Below are 18,507 nucleotides of genomic sequence, written 5' to 3' on the forward strand. Positions count from 1 at the left end.
TACTATGATTTATCCTGTGGTACACAACGGTTCCATTTTTTTATGAAAATATGGAAAGATCCTTAATCAAAATTCTATTGGTTTCTAATTTTTTGATAACAACTGGAATATAACCATATCTTCAATATATAGTAATATTTTTTAAATTTTTTTTGATCAAGATAATAATAAATGAGGATCGGATTTTCGATTTCGAGTTTTGTTTAATAAAAAAACTATTAGAAAAGATATTAAAACGTCGTCATCTATATAAAATAATAAATCTTTAAAATTATTAGAATAAATGTTTTTAAAATTAATAGTTCTTAGTAAAGTCTTTCTGAACACAATTATGTCTTTAAAATATTTAGAATAATAAATCTTTAAAATTGATGACAAAAAAAATATTTAAAATTATTAGTTTAATAAAAAAATTGTAAAAGCTTAACATTTAATTACTATCAATAAATTGGTTAGATTTCATAAAATCTTTTTTTTGGTTAATTATTAATAAGTTATAAGTTTAAGTACGTAGTATTATTTTTTAATTTAATATATGTTAAAATAGATTGTAAGAGAAAAATAAAACAAGGTATTTTTCCAAATTTACCTACTCTTATTTTAATGTGTCACCAATAATTATAAATTCGACTTCGTCGCCTATAAAATTCTTTTATATTCTCCTTTACGATTTAGGGTTTTGAACTCTCTCAGATCCAGTTTCAGTCTCTCAGACGAATCTTCTCGTTGGCTCTTCTTCGTGGTGTTAAGAGTGATTCTGGAAACGTTTGGAGAATCCGATGGCTAGTCACGTTTAGGGTTTTGCTTGCTTAGAAAAATCAGACAAAACAGTAGATCCGGTGTTGTTCTTTTGCACTTCAGTTAGAGAAAGTGATCTCTACGATGTATTCAGAAGAAACCTCAAGGAGATCTTCTTTTGCTTCTAAGAGACATCTCGAACAATGTGAAGAACAAAGGAAAAGATCGAGACAGAGTAGTTTCCGTGACCAGAACGTAAGCATCCCTCAAGGTTGGTTAGATTGTCCAAGTTATGGTCAAGAAATAGGATTCATCGTTCCTTCAAAAGTCCCTCTCAGTGAATCTTACAACAACTGTGTTCCTCGGGACAAAACATACACTTTGAAGCAGTTGTTAACTAATGGAAGGAAGAATCTTGGTCTAGTGATTGATCTCACCAACACAACCCGTTACTACCATCCTCAAACCGAGTTAATACAGAACGGTGTCGAGTATGTTAAGATTCGTTGCAGCGGTCGTGACGCTGTGCCTGATAATGTGTCTGTGAACACATTCGTCAACGAGATTGATCAGTTCAAGGAACATAGCTCCTCTACAGGGAAATATGTTCTTGTCCATTGTACTCATGGGCATAATCGTACAGGGTTTATGATTGTTCATTACCTTATGCGGTCTAGACCAATGATGAGTGTTACACAAGCTTTGAAAACGTTTTCTGATGCTCGTCCTCCTGGGATCTATAAACAAGATTATATTGATGCTCTATACAGTTTCTATCATGAAGTTAAGCCTGGGAGTGTTATATGCCCACCAACTCCTGAATGGAAGAGGTTTGACGAAGTTAAAGACGACGACGATGATGCTTTACCTTACCGTGCAGTTCAAGGAAAAAATCAGGAGGAGAATGTGATGAAGTTGTGTAATGATGACATTTTAGGGGATGATATATCTTATAATCAAGAGGTTGCTTACCAAAAATTATTCAATGAAATGCTGAAACCGGAAAGTTTTATGCAGTTCCCTGGCTCGCACCCTGTATCGTTAGGTAGGAAGGCGTTACAACTCTTGAGGCAGCGGTACTATTACGCGACTTGGAAGGCAGATGGAACGCGGTACATGATGCTTTTGACTAGAGGTGGATGTTATTTAGTAAACGGAGATTTCAGATTTAGAAGGGTACAAATGCGGTTCCCTTGTAGGCATGACAAAAGTGATTATAAAGTGCATCATAACACATTGCTTGATGGAGAGATGGTTGTAGATGCATTTAAGGATCGATCAGGAAGGGAGTACCAGGTGAGGAGGTACCTAGTGTATGATTTGGTAGCGATCAATGGTGAATCAGTAGCAGAGCGGCCTTTTAGTGAAAGGTGGAATATGCTTGAAAGAGAGGTGATCAAACCGCGTAACGATGAGAAGAAGATCGCGAATCATTGGTATAGATATGAGATGGAGCCTTTTGGCGTACGTATCAAGGCTTTTTGTTTACTCTCTGCTGTGGAGAAGAAGGTTTTCAACAAGTTGATTCCATCGCTTTCGCATAAATCAGACGGTCTAATATTTCAAGGGTGGGATGATCCTTATGTTTTCGGAACGGACCATTGTCTACTGAAATGGAAGTTTGAGGAAACCCTTGATTTTCTGTTTAACATGGACAAGTATGGTCGTAAAATGCTCTTCCTGCGAGAACGTGGGCGGATGAAGCTTATGCAAGGTTATCTGATTGAATTTAGAGGTGATGGTTGGGAGAATAATCCGGCCAGCTACTGTGGGAAGATAATAGAGTGTTCATGGGATAAAGTGAAGAAAGTATGGGTTAGTCTGAGGATCAGAGTTGATAAATCTACACCCAACAGTATGAAAACTGCTCTTAGTGTGATAGAGGTCATTAACGATGACATAACAAAGGAAGTTTTGCTGAAGGAGATCAACAAGATTATCTGTCTTCCAATGTACGGTGATCGCATTCGAAAGGATACAAAAGAAGCTGAACAACGTAAGCTTGAAAACCGTAAAGGCTAAGGAGTGGTCGGAGCTGGAGAAACCATTTCAGTCGAACGCGATTGTAGGCATTAAGTCTGTTTCAATTTGAGTATACATGCAGTAGTCAGATAACAAATAGATCATTCGGTTTTGGTATGTAACAATAAACAAATTTCTCTTCAGTTTAAAGGAAGTTCTTTGAAATTCGAGTTCGATTATTTTGACTATCTACTACTGCTAAGTGTGCTAATGGCTCGTTTTCTTCTTGAGAGCCAGAACATTGTTAGCTTGCGATCAAATTTTCAGGCTTCTTAATACGGAAGATATGAGCTGGACTTTGGCTGGAGCTTTTTGCCTGTACTCTTTCTCTACTGCAGCTGCAGCCAGAAAATTAAGTTCTGGGGCTGCAGTTGCGTCTTTGTCCTCTTTGTTCCTGCCTTTTGAGAGCTGTGCAATGGCAGATGCACACTGAAGGAGGAAAACCAGATTTCGACAATTATGTCAGTTGCAAATAGAGAAGATCTGTAAAAATTACCTTTGAAGAGGAGAAAGAGAGTTTACCAAGCAGATTCCTAAAAGAGCTCTGGTGTTTTTGCCGCCGGTTAAATCGATGGTGGCTGCATAGTATTTTCTTGCTGAGATAAGGTTCTCTATTCCACCGATAGTGTAAAGAACCTAATTCCAAGTTATGAGTTTCATAGAACTACTACTAAATTCAAATTTGATCAAATGTCGTATGAATGAGGAAGTTGAACTTACATCAGCATAAGCTAGGTGGTACAGAGGAACAATAGGCTGAGATAGTATGAGCTCTTCATAGCAGAAAGCTGCTTGCTTGTACCTGTAACCGAGACACAAACCATATATTGGGTGGGAACGCCAAAGAGACAGTCTGAAATGAAAATTGATGTTACTAAAGGAACAAAAAGGTTATACATTTGCAAGGATAGATAAAGCTCTGCAAGTTCTCTCCACGCATCGTGATCAGCCATAAATCTACACACAACAAAAACGATTAAATGATATAACCCGGTGGCTCTCTTTCATTTTCATATGTTAATTGGGACAAGCAAGCACTCACAGTTCAAGATATTTGTTAAGAAGCTCAATGGCTACTGAAGGTTTTCCAAGGGCCTTGGATATGGCCACTCTTCGTTTGTGTATCGCCTGTATGAGACATTTAAGTTGTACTTACAAAACTGTACATTTAGAAGAAAACTGTGAATGGTTTTATCGAGAAAAAGGTATGAGAACTTACTTGGTCGAGTGGATTATCCTCCAAAAGGCTTGAATATGCTTCCTCAGCCTCTCCCCATAATCCTTTTGATTCAAGCAGTAGTCCCTCCAGCCTCCCTATCATTCCAAAATGAGACTTAAACTTGGACCAATATAAACTATACTCGAAAGAATCTCCATTTCAAAATAACTAGAAATACTATAAGTAAACCAACAATGGCCAAGTAGATTAACTCTAGTCACAGCTTTAACAAGTTAGTTAACACTTCACACAGCTAACTTAACTAGAAAACTTTAGATTTGATCAATTCTGCTTAATTTCCAGAAAAGAAAAAAAAAATGGAAAATACAATGTTTGCATTCTTGTTCAAAGAAATAGTTGTCAATACATGAATTGAATGTTCTAGAAAGCCAATAAAGTAGAGACGAGCACATGCCGATACTCTTCAATTTATCACTGCTAATAAATTCACTTACCAACCCTTTTGCTCCCTGGAAAGTTTTTCTGCAGAACCTTAATGCATTTCTGCAAAACAAATAACATCCAAAGGTGAACTCATCATGAGATATCAACGTCGATTTCCCACAAGCTAAGAGAAGCATGAGATAAGAAAACCATTCATAGGAACAAAACTGATGAAATAACTTTGGAAAATTGGAGGGTTTGCTTTCTCAATCATTCATTCTTTGGGAAAAAAAAAACTATACACTTAATTCCTATCACAATGCATCCATTCTATAGACTATAAATATATAACGTTAAAAAATTTGGCTTTGCTATGAAACAAAAGATATATGGAGCAAGCCAACACTTAACATAAGATGATCCACTATATAAGCTACTTCTCAAGGTACCATCAGAAAGCAAATATACACACCTGTGCGACGTCAACACATTGACAATCCATAGCTGCAATTGCCACCTGCTCATATAAGGTCCATTCTGTACAAACCAAAACAAAAAGAGTAGGAGATTCATTTAGTTACAAGCATATAAACATAAAGCTGCAACACACCTTTATTGCAGACTTAAACCAAAACAAGATCGACCGAGATCTCAGGGTTATAATACACTCATCTAGTAGTGTGCTTGCAAAATCAAGAACCATTCCATAGATAACACAAGACAATAAAGATTACTAATCTTGGACACACAACTTAATCTTTGTCTTTCAAAGGACTAATGCAAAACCTTACTGCAGAAATGAACAATTTTTGAATTGCTTATGGAATCAATCAAAGATTAAAGTGATTCTAAAACATTGGAACACTAAGCTTCTCTTGTAAAGACATTGATTACTTACAAAACTGCCTTAAGAACACAATTTCGTCAGGACAAAATCAATCTAGAGACTAACAAAGCCAATCAAAGATCAAACGAATCAAACCAAGAGCTAACCATCTGGACCAAGAGCAGATCGTTTCCTCGGATCATTCAAAATCGAGGAACCGTGTTTCAACACATTCTCCGACCGGCGAAGTTTGAGTTTACGAACGAGGCTAAGATACTCCCAAGCTCCACCTCCGCCATTTTCGACCTGAATCTCAAGCTGGTTCAATTGCGTCTCCTCTGTTTTCGTCACCATCTCTCTCTGTCTCTTGTGATTTGTTTGTACTACGAACCTTGGGGATCTGTTCATGGAACAACGAAGACAATATCAGACCGGTTCGGTTTATGATTGTACCAATTTGGATTAATGGTAATAACCGTCTCAAGTCAATGATAATAAGAACGCTGCGTTTTGTGTTTTAAATTTTTACTAGGATTTACCTGGTTGTACATTACAGATCCATAATTTAATATACTAGTTGTTGACATGCGCTGCGCGCGGATGGTTTATAAATTTTATATTTTAGTTTTAGTTATATTATAATTTTTTATCGTTTTTTATTATTTTGCATTGTTTGTTTTGTTGGCTTTTTACTGTTGTTATTTTTTGTTATACTATTTTTCATATCGGTAATTTTTTCAATTTTATAGTAATTTAGTATTTGAAATGTTTATCATCATTTGGTATTCGTCAGAGGTCGATGGAAAGTTTATGCGGTATTCTCTCTTTTTACTAAGTATGTGATTAGAGAGATAAAGTTTCCAGTGTTTTGGTTTGATATATTCTAGGATCTGGCTTATTTCCCGTTTTTGCCTACGTTCGAACCCGTGTATTCCGGCCAATAATTTTGAAATCGGTATCGTTGTTGCAGATGTGTCGCTCTTGTAAACAATGGTTCTAGAAAATGTATTCCCTGTTCCGTTTAATCATCCAGTTCCAAACTCGTGTATCCCACGTTTTTATGATTTTTTTAACCGGTCTGATTGTTATGTGTTGGACCTCAGGGCCATGCTTTTTTAGTTTTTGTATTTTGATTGTTGTGGAAGTGTTGGACCTCAAGCCCATATTCTTTTGGATTTAGTAAAAAGAAAAATGATGATGTGGTGGATGATGTGGCGCTGAAGTGGCGGAAGGAGAAGAGAGGAAATGTAACTTTATATATATAGATTTATTTGGTTGATCATTTTCGTAGTTGATTTATATTGTTTAGTTAATATATTTGTTTGGTTGATCATTTTTGTAGTTGGTTTATACTGTTTAGTTTTATACGTGTTTATTTCATTTTAATCTTATATAATTTTATGAATTTATATTATAAGTAGATTCACAGATATATATTTGTTGTAAATAAAAAAATCTATTTTAACTTAACCCGGGAAAAAATTTAAATATAGATAACCTATAAGAAAAATATAATCATATTTATATAAATTCAAACATGTTCGACTGGGGATCCTATTGGTTGGTATTTTACAAAGTCCGGAAAATACACAATGAAATCTGGTTATCAACGGCCCGATTAGCGGATCCACAGATTGTAGCGGCCCAGGTATACGGCCCAGATATTGTTCCTCTACTAATGAGAGTGTGGAAAGGGAAATGTCCACCAAAAATCCAACATTTTATGTGGCAACTTGTTGAACGGATGTATATCGGTCTCGGCAAACTTATGTAGGAGAGGTATAAATTGCGATACTAGATGTGCTCGCTGGGGTTTTTCTGAGGAGGCGGTTAATCATGTTATCTTTGAGTGTCTCCAGCGCGTCAAGTATGGGCTTTGGCCAATGTTCCCGTGGGCTCTCTTCTGTTCCCAACAAAATCGGTTTTTGCAAATCTGGATTATATTTTAAATATGTCCTTAAAGGGAAACCCATATGAGTTTTGCCCTTGGATAATGTGGTAATTTGGGAGAAAATGGCATCTACACCTACTTTAACCCAAACTATTCACCAACACACCCACTTTTTGCTACTCCTATACTTTTTACTAAAGAAAAGACTAACAACTCCTCAAACTCTAAACTCATCTCCTTCTCTTTGTTGGGAAATTGCAACTGGTGTACCCAGTTGACCATTTATTTAAGTATTTAACTTCTATAAAAAAATTTATTAGCTCAATTTTTATGGGACAATTTTCTCCCTATTACTCCCTAAGAAACTAGGATATTGATTTGTGTTTTATCTTCTTCCTTTGACTGCGATAATTAAAATAGAGAGCTTTGGTTACTTTTTTTGGGCAAGATCTTCCATCATCACAAAGTTTTTGATTTGGGTCGTGGTAAACTCCAGAGCCATGGGTTTAGATTTTGTAATTAAACGAAATTATATTTTGCTTGGGTTGATAAAATAGTGGTTAGGGTTTAGAGTTTATAATTAGTTGAAATTATATATTGGTTTGGATTGATAAATAGTGGTTAGGGTTTATATTTTGTAATTAAACAAAATTATATTTTGATTTGGAAATCATTAGTACATAAATAATAGGAAATATACCTGATAACTTTAAATTTATTGGGATTTTTTATTTAGTAAGGAGTTAGATTGTAACTTTTTTGACTGACTTTACAATTATGTAATAATATCATTTTTACCCAAGTCATCATCGCTCTGTGCAAAAGCGGCGTTTGCTGGTAGTACACACAACACAACTCCCTTTTTTTTTTCTTTAACTGAACATAGGGGCATTGGTGTAATTTTGAGTGTGTCAGACAAAAAAAACTAATTTTTCTTTTAACAAGTCTACTTTCTTTATTTTTTGGTCACGTGAGCACGTAAATTTAACTCACCCCTCTTTGTTTCTATAATATTTTTCTATAAAATTGTTATTTTCTTTTCCTAACCAATCTCTCTCCACCCCTTTCATTCTTCACGTTTCTTTATCCCTCTTTACTATTTTTTATTTTCTACAACTGATCTCTCTCAGTTATTAATATATACTGCTTACAACTCCCTCGATCTTCTCAATGACATATGTTCACTCTTTTGCCTCTGTTTTTGTTTTCGACGTGGACATTACTTCGTGGATAACAAGAATTTGTGAACATTGGATAAGACACCAACCACTATATGGTAAAGACAATGCAAACATCAAATTAGTATAAAGAGAATGGAATATATATTTCAAGAGGTTGGGATTAGCTTTTTACTCGCTTTAAGATGTTACTTTATATATTTCTCATGAGTTAGTCTCTCTTACTTCTTTTACTTAAATTAAAAATTGATATGGTACAAGTTAAGATGGATCTGCTTTCTACTTGTTTCTTTGGGTTTATAGACCATTTTTGTGTTATTGTGTATATGAAGCAAAATTAGAGGAAAAGTATCTAAACATCTTATTCAACTAAATTGTGTTTGTTTTAAATCTTCGTATCATATGAAATTTATATTAAGAAAAAAAACTAGACACGCTTTTTTCAGATGCGAGTGATATAGTAATGGCCAATGACACTACGATGGTTGATGGAAACCATCATATCAAATCAATTATAAGCCATCCATAGTATAAATTTTAATTTAGATTTGATTTTACGGACACATTTACCCTATATATATCCATGTGGTAATAATAGTGTGGATACTCGGATGTTCATTAATGTTTGCAGGTTAGGATGTAGCGTATGATTTATGGTTTTGGTTTTAGATTTATATTTAAGATTTATGTTTAGGATGTAGCGTATGATTTATGGTTTTGGTTTTAGATTTATATTTAAGATTTATGTTTAGGATGTAGCGTATGATTTATGGTTTTGGTTTTATATTTACGTTTAGACATTGGTGTTTAAGGTTAGATTAAAGGTTTTATGATTTAAGATATATGATTTAGGGATTAGTTTTTAAAGTTATGTTTTAGGGTTTAGAACTTAGGGTATAGGATTTAGGGGTTTAGGGTTTAAGTTGCAACTCCGAATCCAAACGAAGCTATTGGTAGGGGTTTGTTATTGTTTTAGGTTTTAGGGTTTGGAGTTTAGATTTAAGATTTAGTGGTTGGGTTTAGGTATGTACACTAACTTGATTTTCTTAATTACATCCAAACTAACATTAAAATTGATGTATTCATAAAACCCTAAGTTAACACCAAAAATTTCATATCCATTACAACTTGTCCATATAAAAGTAACAATTACAATAATGGGCATATTATTTTAAAACACTTGTTGTACTATACAGTTTGTGTGGATATGAAAAACTAGAACAATAATAAGTTTGATTAAGATACAAATTGATTCATAGAAAATTGATGGACATCAAAATCACAAAATACATTGTCCATATGACCAATACCACATGGATACTTAATAAACACCTATGTTATAACCGGATGGATAATAAAATATATGAAAATAGATTTTAAAATGGAAGAAGAAAATAATTATAATCGATTGTGCAAAAAAATAATACTATCTTTACTTAAAACTTTATAATTTATCTTATTTCTTTTAATAACAAAACTTCCATGTGTGTGCTTTATCCACAAAAAACTTCTATGACACACAATAACTCAAATGAGGGCAAAAACGTCTTTATGCAACTCAGCCCCTTATAAAATAAAGAGCAAAAGTACACCACACTCACAAAGTAGGTCTACGTGCCAACTTAAACAACCAAAGTGAGTCTATGTGCTATTCACTGTATATTTGGAAGGCGAGGGATGCAAAAGTTTTTGAAAATAAAGATGAAAGTCCTCTGAATGTGTTTTTAATTTTTACTAGGATTTACCATGTGGTACATCACAAGTACACAATTTAATATATTTGTTTGGTTGGCTATTTTCATACTTGGTTTATATAGTTTAGTTTTATACGTGTTTATTTCATTTTAATTTAATATAATTTTATGAATTTATATTATAAGTAGATTCATAGATATATGTATATATATATATAGTCAACTCGCAATACACCACAGGACGATTTTGTTGGAAAAAAAAATTATATTTTAATTTAACCCGGAAAAGATTTTAAATATAGATAACCCATAGGAAAGAATAATGATATTTATGTAAACTCAAACATGTTCAATCATATTTATTTACAATATTATTATATTTTAAATATTCTATATCGCTAAAATTAAATATTATATTATTTGAAGCTTTTAAAAACTTTAATATTTAAAATTTATAATATTTTGAAACTTTTTAAAAGTTTTATTTTTCCTAAATAAAGAACCGGATTAAACTGAATGATATCAACGAATGAAACTTCTCCACGAGATTATAAATGTAATAATGTTAACAATTTTGTTAATTTCGATGAAAATCATGACCATGGTCCACAATAGGTGGAAAATTAAAAAATTGGAATACGGAGATAGTTCATGTATTTTCTATCAATTTTAAAATAGTTTACGTATTTTTCTAGAAAAAAAAATTATATATTTTTCTGGACAATATTAAATCATGTATTTTCCTGGAAAATATTAAATAAGTCACTTTTTGGGAATTGTTTCGCTATACTTATTACATAAAGCAATTAGCACCTTTTTAATCTGTCCCAAAAATCTAAGTATGGACACCATGCAAACTTGTTTCAATGGATGTATCCTAATATGCTCTTAATATAAAAAAACTTGTAATAAGTTTAAGTAATGAATATTTTGTATGACAATACTCGTATTATCATACAAAACCAACATCAAATTTACATGTTAATTAGTATATTATTGCTCATCTCAAATTTACATTACTCACTACTCATATAGTTTTTTTTTAAATTGAATGTAAAATTTATTCAAACCAAAAAAAAACTGTTTTACAATGAATGTGAACTTTGAAGTGGAAACAAGAAGATAAAAAAAAGTGAAATGTTAACTCAAACTGGAGATATATATATATATATATATATAGTTTTAACACTTGGGGATTGGAGCATTACAAAAACGAAGAAAGCTGAGAGCAGTTTCTTTTAGCGAAGGGTACTTAAAAAACAAACACATACATGGTTGTGGCCCTGGCTTCATTAGTTTCTTACAACATGTGTTCCATGCCAAACTCCATTGGCTGTTTTTTCTCAACACCATACATCTATCAAGCTCAGCATCGCAACCAACGACACCTTGAGCTTCGATCGGAGCTGGAAATGTTATCGAAAGTATGACCAAGACGATGCAAATCAATTGAATGGTCTTCATGTTTTGAATAAGCTTGTGAAAAAGAAAGATCTCAATCGAAATTGTTTTAGTTTAGGTCTTTATATAAGAATTTTGTAATCAATGGTTTTCCAAAACATATGGAATTATGGAAGTGGGAATCAACTCCTATACATAAGGAGGCACATTGGTTCTATTTTAGTTTACCAAGGCGATATTTTTGTTCTTTTTTGTTATTCGGTATTTATAGAATAATTAGATCATTACTCGCCTTACAGCACGGGTGAAATTTTATTTTATATAGAAATTTTGTATTTTTTATATTTACTCATCATATAATTTTGATATTCTATTTAAATATTTTTCTTTAAAAAAAATCAAAAGTACATTTTATGTAATTTTTATTGTTTAAAATGTCAATTATTTCTCATATTCTCTAAAGATATAAAGCTAAATTATTTTAAAATACTCTTGCTTAAAATATTTCAATAGTTTATTTATTATTTAAGGCAATAATAATCATTCTTTAACCCGTTATAATAAATATTAAAATGAGTTGTAAATTTGATAGAATTTGTAATAGCAGTTTATTATAATTAAATACCTTTTTGTAGTTGTGTTTAAGTATACTTCTGTTTTGTTAATAGGGGATGCAAAATGGATAATGAAACTTATTGAATGTGATTGAATTATTGGCCATCTTCTTGTTATGCAACAATGGTTGATCAGAGAGCTGTTGAAGACATCATTAACTATGTGAGTACTTAAACTGCACTCTATACTTGAACAATGTGGTTGGTTCATAAAGATTACATAGACGAGAGATATATTTTGGTATCATTGTATCAGATACAGGGGTTAGCTTCAAAGAACACAGCCTAAGTGTCAAACAAATTTCTACCAAATCGTGGAATCATCATGCTCTAAAAGACTTTTCAAAAAGGACTTAAACCTTTGTTTCTCAATCTTCTTCCAGGTTACTAGGACTAGTTTCTTTGAAGCTCTTGGACAACCATATTGCTGTTTCTCTTGGAGATACTTTTCCTGGACCAAAGGGTTTTAGTAACACGTTTAACTCATCGTATCTCTCGTCTATAAGCAATCTTGCACTGAATTCAAGAAGTCCTTCAAGTGCCTCAGCTCGTTGTCGATAGGAGCTAGGGTCGAATCTTTGTCTCCTTGATGCACCTGAGGAAGCTCTGCTTGATGCTCCAGCAGTTGCATTTTGATCAGACAAATCACTTTTGGTTTCTCGTTCTGGTTCAAGTGTGAATTTGTCTTTTGTGATTGAGCAGTCTAGTGGTGGCTCTGGAGGTGGGCTGTATGATCCTCTGGACGAGCCTTTCTTCTTACGCACAACGGGAATGAAAGGCATTTCTTCATATGAAGTTAGCGGGAATTTAATTCTGTCGATTCTTGGCGAGTTTACTGACACATCTGGGGATTTTAGTTGATGGAGTATACCGATACTCGGGGTGTATAGTGAATCGTTTGTTCCTTTTGAAGGTTTATGTGAGATAGGCAAGGAGGCTCTACGAGTAGCAGCTGCTGGTTTCTGACACATCAGACCAAAATGTATAAACAGATTGAATCAAGAATTAGTAAGGTAAGGAGCATTTGGACAGATCACTTACAAGAGCACCACTCTTAGGCTGGTTTGATCTCACTGGCACATATTTCGAACTGTTGGAAACACCTGACGAAACAGCGGGTCTACGAACAACCACTCTACCAGTGTCATTGGCAGACAAATCCACTGGCCTGTGCCTGTGTAAATATGTGTGCATGGGTTTAACAGAAGAAACAGAATCTTCCTGGTCAACCCCAAACCTGCTTGGACCAAAGCTCACGCTTTTGCCAGCATTACGCCGTCTCTGCTCAGGATAGCTGCTTCTCCTTGTGGATTCAGATGGCAATGTATCATGTTCCCGGAAGCTCAGCTTGAGTAGAACCTTTTGAACATATGGCTGAAGCAATGGCTGTCTGAGAAGATCAGAAGCCTACAAACAGAAGAAGAAAAGTGTGTTACTCACCAGGTTTGTACAGATCAAGTGAAATGATCACAAATGCTAAAAAATGTGCATACGGTTGGTCTGAGTTCTGGATTCTTCCTCAGCATGCTTTTAACCAGACTTCGACTGAAGAAAGCAAGAACACAAATCATATGGAAGTTCTTGCACAATTCAATAAGCTCTAACAAGTTTACATTACAAAGAAGAATCTGTGCTTACAAGGCAGTCGAATATTGCGCAGGAAGTGGAGCAACAATTGATCTGTTAATCCTGTTGATCAGCCCTTGCATGTCCTAAAAATGCAGGAAAATTGTAATAAAAATCTGAATATCATGAACATAAGCCAAAAGAACATGAACTTGAAGGTTTGAATGTCGAAGAATTTACAAATGCTTTGAATGCCGGTTTCAGAGCGGTCATCTCATATATACAACATCCTGAAACACAATTGTTGAAAACAAGAATAGACTCAGATGAATATTCTGTTATCTATTGCAAAAGTTAGTGTCCTAGACATGGATGAGAAACTCACCCAGTGACCAAATATCAGACTTTGAACCATAGGGAATATCAGCAAGGAGCTCGGGGCACATGTAGCTTGGCGTTCCAACCACCTGATTTAAAAAAGAAGTCATTGTACAGCCTGAGACCAGAAACAAGAGCAATCGAAAAGTCCAAAGTCTATACTTACAGAAGAAGCAAGATCGTCAGATGTCAAGATCTTGGCAAGTCCGAAATCACCTGCAGAAGTTATCGAACTCAATTTTGTAACACGGACTGAAGATAAAAAAAAGAAATTTGACATAGTTTTGCTAATCATCTTACCTAGGCGTATATCTTGATCCTTTGTCAAGAATATGTTTGAACACTGGATCAAATAAGTCAACTTTGTATTAGTAAAGTAAAGATATATCATCAAATAGTTGTGTTATGCTTAGAGTCAGATATCATAACCAACCTTGACATCGCGATGGAGAATGTGACTAGCGTGCAAGTATTCAAGAGCCATTAAAAGTTGTACCAACCATTTGCAGAGTTTCTGAAAAACAAAAGCAAGAAAAAAGATTCAGAACTTTGTAGTAATAATCATTCGAAACACATACTTCAAGTCATATGTGTGTAACACCTCTTCAGAGAATTCCACACCGTTGGCTTTCTTTATTGCTTCGGCCCTGTAATACATAGGAAAAAATGTATAAGAAACAACTTCAGACTAAAGAATGGGAAAAACAGTTCTGAGAATGAAACAATGACTTTACATGTCACCGCCTTTGCAATAGCCAATGACAATGCACACATAACATCCCTGAAAACACACACCAGAGCCAGTTATATACTTTGAATATTTATGCAAATAAATCTTTAGTATTGTAACATAGAGGCTTAAAGAACTTACCTTCTCAACCCAAGAATCTTTGTATTCTACGATAAATGGATTCCTTATCTTTGAGATCAATTCCATCTACAGGGAGATAACAAAAACAACTGTTAGTTCACAAAACCATAATCCGTGGCATTTCTTCGAACGCGGATAAGACAATGGCATACTATAAGCACACACTCAATTAACAGTCTACTGTATACTATACCGCATAGAAAGCAAGGAAAGAGTTTGAATCTCATACAATAAAGAGTCATCATGGGATATCATTTACACCTAAATCCTTCTAACATTTTAAACTATACAGGTCAATAACTTTAACACTATGCTTGATCCTCCTAAGGAGTCACATTTGTTTTCGTTTCGATTTACACATTGCTTCATAAAAGTAAAGTTTCTCTGTAACACATTGTGTAAGAGAAGAGCTTAGAGATAACCTCTTGATGAGCAGATCTTCTTGTTCTACCAGTCTGCCGAGCTAACCTAATTTTCTTCAAAACATAACTTCACAAACCAAAAACAGAACATAACTAAGAATCAATTACAAGCATTTCAATTACAAGCATCATAATAATAATACACATGAACAAAAGAAGTTAAGTAATCACAAACTTCTTACAGTTTCTTCTCATGCTTATGTCTCACAAGAAGAGCTGACCCAAAAGATCCTTTCCCAATTTGCTCAAGAACCTCGTAATGCTCCATTGCAAAACAACCTCCTTAAAAAATATACTATCTTCCTCTATAAGAATCTGAAGTCAAATGAAACAACAATGATCAGAAATTATCAAATCATGGTTGTTGTAAGAACTGTACCTATCCGGACATATAAAGATTTGTTGAAATAAAAAAAAGTAGCTAAAAAAGTGAAACATTTAGTAAGCTAATAAAGTGAAGAAATCTACACGAATCTTCAACGTTGTTCTTTTTTTTTTTTTTTTTTGGATTAGAAATCGCCTGCCGACCCACCAAACTAAATAAAGTCATTTTGTCACGAAAATGAAATTTTTTTAGATGTAAAGCTAAGAAAAGAAATGTATCCACATCAAACAAAACTCACTCTTTTCTATTAACACATGCTCAACTAAAATAAAAATCTTGACTTTGTGTTCTCTTTTGTCTTGTTAAAAGTTCAATAATTTGGGGAAAATTTTGCGAAAATGAGAAAAACCCATTAATGGTTTAAGTTGATTTTCATTACAGAACACAGAAAAAAAAACACAAAAAGATGAGTTCTTGAACTCGAAACTGAAAGAACCAAAATTTAAAAATCTTGACTTTGTTTGTTTTTTTTTGGTATTATTAAAGTTCGAATCTTTATAGCAATGATTGAGGTAATTTACGAAAATGAGAAAAAACCCATTAATTTTTTTAAGTCGATTAAACATTACAGAACACATAAAAACACAAAAGATGAGTTCTTGAACTCGAAACTGAGATTAAACAAAAAAAAATGAATTTCTTTTTTTCTTTTGATACTATTAAAGCTCAAATCTTTATAACAATGATTGAAGAAATTAGAGAAAATGAGAAAAACCCATTAATTGTTTTAAGTAGATTTACACATTACAGAACAAAACAAGATGAGTTGTTGAGTTCTTGAGTTGTTGAGTTCGAACCTTTAAGTAAAGCGTCGGTGAGAGATTTGAGGGAATGTGGTTAAGGCATTTTCGGAGAAGAGAAGCTACAAAACGGCGTCGTTACGGAGGTGGAAGTGACGGTGGAGAAGGAAAGGCATCGGAAGAAGCTCTGCTTCGCCATGAGAGCTTTCTCTCTCTGTGTCTCTAAGACTGAGGAAAACGACAGAGTTTACTCTCGGAGAGACGTAAATAGACTTTGTTATTTTCTTTATATAAATAAATATCCTGACACTATTTTATTTATTTATATGATAATAATGTTATTAAATTTTATATAACATAATGCCGAAAATAAATTATTTAATATTGGTTTGTTATTCATTGGTCAATTGATGTAAAGAAAAAGAGAGTAATAATTGGTCAATTAACAATTACTCTATAACTCTAGTCTCTAGTGCTTTCTGCACATTGCTCTATTTATACCATCTACAAAGGTGAACCCATGTATGAGATTCTTAGGTAAATTTTAATTAAATTTTGAAATTAAAATAATTATTATGAACCTCTTATTAATGTTTTTTTCTTACTCTTCCAATGGTGAACCTATGTATGAAGTTCTTAAACTTTTTAAACATCACACATTGAATCAAATACACCCAATAAACACAAGCCACATCACCTTAAGAGTCTGCCTCTTAAACCCCTAATTTAACAACCCATTCTTACCATATTAATTTATTTTGATTTAAATTTAATCATCAAAAACCTATGAACCCCATTAAAAACTCTCCTTTGGAGATGCCCTTACGTTTTACATAGAAGATATGGGAGATTAAGATTCCGATAACTAACCATACCTCACTACAAAATTACACCACAACAGTATTGTAACAGTGTTAAAAAATCGGCATATATATTAATATATTTTTGTTACTATTTGAATTTTACTGTAATTTTTTCGCAGTGAAAAACGCAGTTACCATTTAGAGCCTTTTGTTTTTGTCATCCCCATTGAGAGCCTAAAAAGAACAAAATTCATGGAAAAGAATTAATTGATGCATATTAATATTAACATCTTGTGTTTTCTGAAAGAATTTCAAAAATACAATTTTTACGATAACACTTTTTGAAAAAAAAAAAAATTTCTTTTAATCATAAATACAACTAAAAATTTTTGCCGGTACAATTTGGTGTCACATCGAAAGAGGAGAGCGACAAAAAATGTTGCTTACGACTTAAGTATGCGGTGAAGGAGTCGCTAGATGTTAATCACGGAGACACGGAAGCTCAGCTTTTTTGTCGCCAGTTAAAACATCAACTACAACACATAACTAACGATATCACCGGCGATCATTTCCAGCGACAATAATCAACTTTATCATTAATATTTTTGTCTTCGTTGTCGCTGAAGTTGCGTCTTACATATAAACATGGCCTTATATATATTTTTAAGATGTGTGTAAATTTATAAAAATATACACAAATTATATATACATATGTAAAAAAATTGTATATAGTTTATAAATATCGTATAAATATATTTTTATAAACCTTATAAAATCTTATAAATTTTAATAACATGTGGTATCTTTTAAAAAGGATGAAAAATGTATTGTTAACATAAACTACACCAAAAATGATGATATTTATCAAAAAAGAAAAAAAAAAACAAATTTTATTTTGTGTTTGTGCGGCAATAGCAAATTATACTATGACGATTGCTGGTGAGTGTTGTTTTACGATTTAGTGGGACTGTAGGAGAGAGCACTTAACCTTACTTACATGTCTCCGAGAGAGAGCACTTAACCTTACTTATATGTCTCCGAGAGAGAGCACTTAACCTTACTTATATGTCTTTGATAGTTTATTCGACTCGACATTTTACCAATTAGTTTTGAATCTAATTTAATCGAAAGATGAACGAAGACTCAATCTACCAAGGGTGTTAGAATTCTGCGGATGTGAATTTGTCGACAGACCTATGATCATTTGGAGATTTTGGCTAAGGGATGAACATACAAATATGTTAACAGTCGGGCACACGTTTCGTGGACGGTCCACGACTGCCATATTTGCATATGTCACACTTTAGTACTATGGGTTTGAATGGTTACCATAGTCACTGTAGACGAATCAATATGCGGACTAGTCCGTTCTTTT

General features: G+C 33.4%; 3 protein-coding genes across 3 annotated transcripts; 1 reads left to right on the forward strand and 2 right to left on the reverse strand.

Moving 5' to 3' along the window:
• Positions 1-779: 779 nt before the first annotated feature.
• LOC17882849 (mRNA-capping enzyme) lies at positions 780-2,773 on the forward strand. The gene is made up of 2 exons (XM_006289780.2): positions 780-791; positions 862-2,773. Exons 1-2 carry the CDS (start codon positions 780-782, stop codon positions 2,758-2,760), a joined length of 1,911 nt encoding a protein of 636 aa, XP_006289842.2. The 3' UTR covers positions 2,761-2,773.
• Positions 2,774-2,806: 33 nt separating this feature from the next.
• Positions 2,807-5,564, reverse strand: LOC17881872 (ER membrane protein complex subunit 2). The gene is made up of 9 exons (XM_006288166.2): positions 5,357-5,564; positions 4,836-4,900; positions 4,435-4,483; positions 3,980-4,074; positions 3,803-3,888; positions 3,658-3,717; positions 3,481-3,562; positions 3,283-3,396; positions 2,807-3,189 (listed from the first exon to the last, which is right to left on the reverse strand). The coding sequence occupies exons 1-9, from the start codon at positions 5,541-5,543 to the stop codon at positions 3,016-3,018; spliced, it is 912 nt and encodes a 303-aa protein (XP_006288228.2). The 5' UTR covers positions 5,544-5,564; the 3' UTR covers positions 2,807-3,015.
• A 6,563-nt stretch (positions 5,565-12,127) lies between these two features.
• LOC17883792 (serine/threonine-protein kinase Nek3) lies at positions 12,128-16,583 on the reverse strand. The gene is made up of 15 exons (XM_006287322.2): positions 16,387-16,583; positions 15,387-15,519; positions 15,205-15,271; positions 14,783-14,848; positions 14,646-14,692; positions 14,513-14,558; positions 14,345-14,425; positions 14,212-14,254; positions 14,078-14,127; positions 13,919-14,000; positions 13,774-13,823; positions 13,606-13,679; positions 13,461-13,512; positions 13,009-13,374; positions 12,128-12,929 (listed from the first exon to the last, which is right to left on the reverse strand). Exons 2-15 carry the CDS (start codon positions 15,470-15,472, stop codon positions 12,336-12,338), a joined length of 1,704 nt encoding a protein of 567 aa, XP_006287384.1. The 5' UTR covers positions 15,473-15,519; positions 16,387-16,583; the 3' UTR covers positions 12,128-12,335.
• Positions 16,584-18,507: the final 1,924 nt, after the last annotated feature.

Source organism: Capsella rubella, unplaced genomic scaffold (genome assembly GCF_000375325.1).
Source record: "Capsella rubella cultivar Monte Gargano unplaced genomic scaffold, Caprub1_0 scaffold_6, whole genome shotgun sequence".
Classification (NCBI taxonomy): Eukaryota; Viridiplantae; Streptophyta; class Magnoliopsida; order Brassicales; family Brassicaceae; genus Capsella; species Capsella rubella.